This window comes from Trachurus trachurus (assembly GCF_905171665.1).
Source record: "Trachurus trachurus genome assembly, chromosome: 1".
In the NCBI taxonomy this organism is placed as follows: domain Eukaryota; kingdom Metazoa; phylum Chordata; class Actinopteri; order Carangiformes; family Carangidae; genus Trachurus; species Trachurus trachurus.
In genome coordinates, this window is record NC_139891.1 from 40,415,115 (window position 1) to 40,423,769 (window position 8,655).

General features: G+C 49.1%; 1 protein-coding gene across 1 annotated transcript; it reads right to left on the reverse strand.

Moving 5' to 3' along the window:
- Positions 1–266: 266 nt before the first annotated feature.
- LOC310985336 (actin-binding protein WASF3-like) lies at positions 267–8,429 on the reverse strand (the record flags this gene model as incomplete). The annotated part of the gene is made up of 10 exons (XM_083970911.1): positions 267–430; positions 2,101–2,328; positions 2,821–2,957; positions 3,123–3,359; positions 5,063–5,187; positions 5,714–5,758; positions 5,907–6,024; positions 6,640–6,793; positions 8,071–8,205; positions 8,297–8,429. The coding sequence occupies 10 exons, from the start codon at positions 8,427–8,429 to the stop codon at positions 267–269; spliced, it is 1,476 nt and encodes a 491-aa protein (XP_083827037.1).
- Positions 8,430–8,655: the final 226 nt, after the last annotated feature.

Sequence of the window (8,655 nt, forward strand, 5' to 3'; positions counted from 1 at the left end):
ATAAATATCAAAACATTTGAAGATAAAAAAATGTAAAGTAAATAAATAAAAAAGTTTCGATCAAAACTAAAACAAGTCAAATGTTTTCATCAACAATGTTCATGACAAACAACACAGAGACGACGACCAATCAGAACACACGTCTCAGGCTCCGCCCCCAGCAGCTTGAACATGATGATGTCACAGGTTAATGAACTCATGAAGCCGTTTCTTCTGGACCGGACCAACCAGACTGGACCGACCGGACCGGACCGACCCGGGCCTCCTCAGTCGGACCAGTCCTGGTCCTCGGGCTCAGACTCGTCCTCTGATTCGCTGTACTCGACGGCGATGCGTCGTGACAGGATGGTGGCCACGTCGTTTCCTGTCGGCTCGCGTTTCTTGGCCTCTTCCTGCTCTCGCTGCTCCTGGACCTTCCTCAGCTGGATGCCTGTGGACCAGAACCAGGATCAGAACCACAACCAGGACCAGGACCAGAACCAGGATCAGAACCAGAACCAGGGTCAGAACCAGAACCAGGACCAGGACCAGAACCAGGGTCAGAACCAGACCTCAGCACACTGGACCTCACTGACAGCCATAGATATATATACTGACTAGATGCAGCTCTATTGAGTGGAATACGTCAACACGGCGGCCATCTTGGTCAGGGGGAAGCCGTAGGTGTGTCCCAAATCGCGCACTTCTGCACTTACACTTAATATTTGGAGTGCATAAGTGCGTTCACACTGAGCAGTGTGCGAAAATGTAGTGCGCTATGCGCACTCAATTGGCGCACTCAAACGGCCAGAACATTGAGTGTGGATCGATGGATACTTTCCACACTTAAAGCAGATATCAGCTTCACGGCCGTTTCGGCTAATGCTGCGTTCAAGGCAGGCTTTTGAAACCGTAAGTTACAGCTTCAAGTCACAACTACGACTTGGTAGCGTTCCAGGTAACCCGTAGCTCGTGTTTTTACCATCCTGTTGTCTGTGAAAGTTCCCTATAACGGCCACTCGTAACTTCCGACCCGTGAACTCGTACCAGATCGAACTGGTATGACTTCACAGGAAGGAAAAACACAAAGTACGAGTTTCTTTGAACGCACCATGAGTTAGCAGCCCCCGCCCTTGTCAGGCATCAATTGGTCCTCGTGCTACGTCACCACATTCACGCGCATCCCTTGGCTGCACACACAGCCCTTCATGCCGTTCTCTCTCCTCATTGGATAACACTTGTATCCCACAAGGAAAATTTTCTCCTCGGGTTACAGCAGAGCAGAGTGACGGAGAGACTCGTGTTTAGGCTGAAATACTTCATGTAAGTGATTGCTGACGGAAAATAGGACTATTTAGGACTTATATTAACAAAAACATTCCACTGATATCTGCTTTAACGGCCGTCGTCTTAGTGACGTAGCGGAAGAAAATAGAAGAAGAAGCTGTGGAGTCATTTCCGGTCAGTGGCAGCAGCAGTGTTTGATTTGAGACGGTTCTAGCCTGTCCAAATTAGTGCACTGCACAAGGCAGTGCACTGCTTTACAGTACACTGTAAAGCAGTGCACTGAGAGAAGTGTGCGATTTGAGACACACCACGTGTCTACTTCCTGCATCAGAGGATCCATGAACATCACCACAACTCACCGAATATTCAACCCATTCTCAAGCCGTTTGGTTTATTATAAATGTCAGACAGATATATATTTTTTGTTAATGTATTAAACATACACTTCCATACTCAGACACACACCCACATGCATCAATACAGTGAAACATGTTCTCCAGGGTCTGACTGGTCTGATGCTGGTCAGACGTTTATATGTCTATGGTCAGAAACCCCTGACCAAGATGGCCGCCGTGTTGACGTACGCTGAGAAGCAGAAGCACCATCTAGTCAGTATCTATTACTGACAGGAAGTGATGACCTCACAGACAGGAAGTGATGATGTGATGACCTCACAGACAGGAAGTGATGATGTGATGACCTCACAGACAGGAAGTGATGATGTGATGACCTCACAGACAGGAAGTGATGATGTGATGACAGACAGGAAGTGATGACCTCACAGACAGGAAGTGATGATGTGATGACCTCACAGACAGGAAGTGATCAGCTGACCTCTCCGTATGGCGGCCAGCAGGTCGCTGCGAGCGTCGTTCACCGGTACGTTGAGTCCTCCGGGCGGCTTCCTGCCCTCCGTCGCCGGGGGCAACGGGGGCGGGGCCTGGCCAGCGGCGGCGGGGGGCGGGGCCTGGCCGGCGGGGCGGGAGGGGGAGGGGCTGTAGCTGGCGGGCGGCGGCGGTGGCGGCGGCGAGGGGCTGTAGGGGCGGGAGAGGGCCGAGCCTCCTGAGGACAGAGAGAGGAGCGTTACCGTGGTTACCAGTAGCCGTTACCGTGGTTACCAGCAGCCGAACAGCCGCATCAAGATTAAACAAAAAAAAAAAGATATAATTCTCACTTATGATGAAAAAAAACCTTTTTGTTGAATCTTTTTATTTTACATTGGAAATATTCTATCTATAATGTAAATGTTCATCCAAAAAACCAAATTTTTATAAGTTTAAAATAGAAATCAGATATTATATGCAGCTACTACAAAATATGAAAGACAGAAAAGCTATAAAAACCTTGGAATATTATAAATGATTACAAACAACTATATGGTTTAATAATAATATATAATATAACGGTGCGATGGCCCGTGGCCCTAATAACACCCCTTTCAATGTATATTTTTTGTTTATCTGTTCATTGTATGTTTATTGTTTGTTTATATATACTGTATGTTTGTATATATATATGTTTAATAAATTAAATTTAAAAAAAGACGTCCGTAACCGTGGTTACCAGGAGCAGCTGCAGGGTGCAGGGGCATTGCCGTTGCCATGGCAGCGGCGTTGGGGAATCCCGTCTGTCCCGGCGGCGCCATGAGGGGGGGCGGGGGCGGTGGGGGCGCCGGGGGGATCTGCTGGTCGCTGTGGAGACGGAGGTCAAAGGTCAAAGGTCAAAGGTCAGACACGAACATGATGGATGAAATATGAACTAAGAAGTTTCTTTGTTTCTAGCTTGTAAGAAACAAACAGAACGACTAAACACATGAAAAGCTTTAAAGACGCGGCGGCGGCGGAGGAGGAACGTACCTGGCGTCCTTGGCGGCGGCGTTGGCGCGCGCTGCGTTCTGATTGGCCGAGCCGGCTGCGTGCGGCGGCGGCTGGTTGCGGCCCAGCGAGTGCTGGCGGGCGGTCGCCGCGGCAACGGCCGAGGACGCGGCCGAGGCGGGTCGGAGAGCGCGGTCCAGCGACTGAGTCTGAGCCGTTCCTCCGGCCGCCGCCGCCGCCGAGGGATCCTTCCCATCATGCACCGGGGCGTCGTCTGACCTGCAGGGAGGGAAGGGGGAGGGGCCAGTTACCATGGTGACGAAGCCCCGCCCCCAGGGAGGGAAACTCTGCTCCGCTGCTTTTATCCACCACTTTATTTCCCCATGATCCATTGCGTCACACCACAACGGAAGTGGGTTTTAGTAGCGTTCTAGCGAGCGGCTAACTGGTAGCGTTAGCGGCTAACTGGTAGCGTTAGCCACCAGTTCTAGCGAAGGGCTAACTGGTAGCGTTAGCGGCTAACTGGTAGCGTTAGCCACCGGTTCTAGCGAGCGGCTAACTGGTAGCGTTAGCCACCGGTGTAGGTACCAATGTGGGGGCTCCGGGCTGCCAAAACCGTTTAGACTAAATCTGATGTTTGTTAAGTCTAGAAAACTAATTATTGAACAAACATTACTATTTCTGTGTGCACGTTTTTGTAATTAGTCATGCTTATCGTAGTTGTTAGCTTTGCTGCTGCTGACAGCTAACAGCAGCAGCTAAGCTAACAGCAGGACGTCAGCTGTTAAAACCCTCCCGTTGTCGGACACGACATGAAACTACTCCACTTCTCCAGTTAACATCAGAGTAGTAACAACGGTGATATAGTGACGTGAAAATGTGACATGAAGCTAAAACCTCGTCCGTATTGTTCTCATTAAAATGAGGTGATGATTATAAATAAAGTCGTCACGGCCGATGTCTATCAACCAGTCTATGCTGTCAACAATACAATCACGGTGGAATGTCGTCATGGCCACACACAGCCTCATTCTCTGTAAAGTGGTGGATTTTTTAATAGACTTAAAGGAGTATTATCGCAAATCCAAATCCGTAATTCGGCCACTAGATGGAGCCAGGCGGAGCTTATCAGATATAAACAAGTGGGCAGCTGTCAGAGAGAGAGAGCAGCCTCCTTTAGTCCTCCCCCTCCCCCCTCCCCCCCTCCTCCTCCCTCACCAGGCTGAATGAACGTGCAATCACGGGAAAAAGAAAACTCGCTAGTGGAAGCGGCAGCTCTACGTAGCACACAACCACAACAAGACAACAACAGCAACTGAAACGTCCTCCTCCTTAATAACGGTGAGAGGACAGCTGAAGAAAGACACAGGGACGTGGAGACAAAGTGTTCTACCAGCGATTCAGTGACTGTGAGCAGCCTGACACTGCTACATTACTTACTGTTGCATATTTGTCCGGTTCGGGGGTCGGATTTGCGAGTTCCGAGTGCATTTTAACGCAGCAAGCGCCGGGCCGGCTTGGATCATAACAAAGACAAATGCTGCATTTGTCCCATGGACACTATACTGTTGGCGATTTTTTTTGTACATTTAGTTATAGCTCCCCCCGACCTATCTTTTGCATATTTCATCTTATTTTATGCTATTACTGCTGTATTTGCGATAATGGTCCTTTAATATATATTTTTGGCTTAATTTTCAAAAATAAGAAAAAGTGTTTTTTGATGACATAGCCTAGTATTGTTTTTCTTTAGAAGATGGATTGTCAGTGAAGCCAAACAATAGCCTACATGTTCAAAGCTGCAGGGAAATAAAAAATTATTGTGGCGGGCTGAGACAGGAAGTGGAGGACGGTATAGCTCTTATTGTGGCGGGCTGAGACAGGAAGTGGAGGACGGTAGCTCTTATTGTGGCGGGCTGAGACAGGAAGTGGAGGACGGTAGCTCTTATTGTGGCGGGCTGAGACAGGAAGTGGAGCTCTACCTGTCCGGTGAGGCCGAGCCGTCAGACGTGTGCAGCGGCGAGGGCGTGATGCGGGCGTCCGGACGCAGCTCCTTGTCGTACGCCATCAGGTTCCACTCCTGACGCCGGTTACGAGCTTTACGCACCTGGACAGGAAGAGGAAGGAAACTTCAAAATAAAACCACCGAACTTATAATTTAAGTTATTGTTACAGTCACACTTTAAAGGGATAATTCAACATTTAGTCAAATTGGCCCATTACCATAATCCCTATAGTCATAGCAGTGGGTTGTCGGTGCAAGCTGTTTTTAGAACGGCGGAGCAGAGCCGTGAGCTGCTCAGAGCTACGCTACGGAGGCTCATTATGGGATTTCTTGGTTTCCCTCATCAAACTCATCAAATACACAATCCAACAACTCCACAACGCTCTGGTGGACAAGTTGTGAGCTGCACATTCACCACGCTATGAGATAATAACACAACGTTACCACACAGAGTTGTTTTAGAGGGAAATACAGAGAGTGTTGATGAAAAACTGTCCCTGAAGGCAACGTGCATCAGTGGTTTTGCATGAATTTCCCTCTAAATGATTATGGGAATGGGCCAGTTTGACTAAATGATGAACTACCCCTTTAAAAACACAGGCTGTGAATGACAGATAAAGACTCTGACCTTCTTCACCTCCCGTCCTGACGACTCCTCCACGTGCTTCTGCTCCTGCACACGGACGAGACAGAGAGAGAGAGATTAAACAGGTAGGGGAGGGGCAGAGAGATGGGGGGGGGTAACGGGGGTATCGGGGGGTATTAGGGGGGTAACGGGGGAGCTGTGGGGGGGTATCGCGGAGTATTAGGGTGGTTTGAACCTTCTGTCGTCTCTTCTCTTTCCGTTTGTTCTCGGTGGCCTGCAGCATCTTCTCCCTCCACAGGCTGAAGAAATACGACGGGTCGGTGTAGAACTTCAGACCGTCCTTCTTGTCATCTCTACACACACACACACACACATTAAACACAAACACACACACATTAAACACACACATTAAACACACACACAGTTGAACCCAGTTGTCTTGATCTACAGGCGACCGTGACCGACAGCTTCATGATTCATGACAGAATAATATTATCCATAATAGCGATAATTATTGTTTCAATGTCGTTCCCCAGTTTCATTATTTCATGTTCATTTAAAAAGGTGTAAGAGCTACAACACCAGTGGTTCTCAACATGTGGTCTGTGGACCCCCAGGGGTCCTGAGAGGGTTCAAGGGGGTCCACAACCTCTTCTTGAAACTTTACCCCTTTTTTCTAGAATTTTTAAACTTTTTTTTTTTTTTTGAGAATTTTTACTACTTATTTCTAGAATGTTTTTTTTTTTTTAGGAATTACCACTTTTTTCTAGAAAATATTAAACTTTTTAAAAAAAGAAATGACCACTTTTTCTGCAATTTTTGAAAAAAAAATTGTTTGAGAAATCATTCCACTTTTTTCTAGAATTTTTAAACTTTTTTTTTTTTGAGGATTTTTTGGGGGGTTTAGAGAAATGTTGCTACTTATTTCTAGATTTTTTTTTCTATAAAATATGAAACTTTTTTAAAACCTGTAGGGCGTGAGGATGTTGAGCGGCGGCGGTTTGTCACAGCGCTGGTACATCTCCAGAACCGGGTTGAGGATGGAGCTGCGTGAAACCACCTGCTGGTCCTGAGTGGTGCTGCTCCTGAAGGCCTTCCTCATGTTGATGTCCTGCAGAGACACTGAGACACACAGAGACTTCATCTGTCTAGTCCAGCCTTTCTCAAAGTGGGTGCCGCGGCACCCTGGGGTGCCGTCTGACTGTGTCAAGGGTGCCGTGAAAAAAATACCTCTTCTGACATTTCATAGAATACATTCTCTTTACATATATGCAAAGGGGAGAGAGAGACCGCTCCGTGGACACGGCCGTTGGTCACGGGTAGGTCAGAGCAGTAGAGGCCGTGTCCACCGGACACCGGACGCTATGAAAAAAAAAGCGTAGTACCAGGCACACGTTTCTCATTGATGGTGAGTCACACCCCCTCCTCTCTCCAGTGGATCGTCCGCTCTGTTCCCACTCCGGTGCGTTTGATGTATAAAAACACTCTGCAGTGACACGGTGGAAACTCTCTGATTGTTCGTAACGGAGTCAGAACGGAACGGAGACGCCGGTGGATATTCATGTGAACGTGTGCCTGCGCTGCGCACATGTAGACCTTCTCTCTTCCTCTCACATTGCGGATTATTGTGTGCGTGTGTGTGCATAGGCTACAGAGGCACCTATGCATAAATACTGTAATACTGTCCCGTCTAAATAAACAGGACATTTACATTTAGGCTATGCAGTGTCATTTTGAATTACATTTTACACAGGGGTGCCTTGAGATTTTATGCACTTTTGAAAGGTGCCCTGACTGAAAAAAGTTTGAGAAACACTGGTCTAGTCTAGTAGTCTAGTCTAGTCTAGTCCAGTCCAGTCCGGTCAGACCAGTCCTGGTCCTGAGTGGTGCTGCTCCTGAAGGCCTTCCTCATGTTGATGTCCTGCAGAGACACTGAGACACACAGACATCGTCTGAGAACTGGTCTGGTCTGGTCCAGTAGTCCAGTGATCCGGTCCGGTCCAGTCCGGTCCAGTCTAGTCTAGTCTAGTCCAGTCTAGTCCAGTCCAGGAGTCCGGTCCGGTCCACTCACCCTCCTCCACGGTAGAGTCCAGCTGCGTGACCTTCACCGCCAGCAGCTCCACTCTCTCCTGCAGACTGCTCATCTAGTCCAGTCTAGTCCAGTCCAGTCTAGTCCGGTCCAGTCTAGTCCAGTCCAGGAGTCCAGTCCAGTCCAGTCCAGTCCAGTCCGGTCCAGTCCAGTCCAGTCCAGTCCAGTCCAGTCCAGTAGTCCAGTCCAGTCCAGTCCAGTCCAGTCCGGTCCAGTCCAGTCCAGTCCAGTCCAGTCCAGTCCAGTAGTCCAGTCCAGTCCAGTCCAGTCTAGTCCGGTCCGGTCCAGTGATCCGGTCCGGTCCACTCACCCTCCTCCACAGTAGAGTCCAGCTGCGTGACTTTCACCGCCAGCAGGTCCACTCTCTCCTGCAGGCTGCTCATCCTCAGGTAAAAGCCGTTCGCCTCCGTGAACAACTCTGAGAAGATGTCCTCGGCATGGCGACCTGCCCGTGTCCATGACAACGACAGCGTTAGCGACACAAACACAAACACACAGCGCCGAGGTCGGGGTGATGAGGCGATGAGGTCACTCACTGAGTCCTCCCAGCTGCTTGATGACGGCGGCCAGGCTGCTGTTGGTGACACACTCCAGCTCGCCGGCCACGCCATCGGGCAGACGGCGGCGGCTCAGGAACCGCGGCTCGATGATCCGCTTCACCAGAGGCATGACTCAGCTGGACGGACGCACGGCGGCTCGGCCAGCGGTTCACATCTGGATCCACTGGGGCCGAGGCACACGACACAAACACATAGTGACTACCAAATAAATGCAGTAGTGACTGGTGTAGCTACCAAATAAATGAAGTAGTGACCGGTGTAGCTACCAAATAAATGCAGTAGTGACCGGTGTAGCTACCAAATAAATGAAGTAGTGACCGGTGTAGCTACCAAAT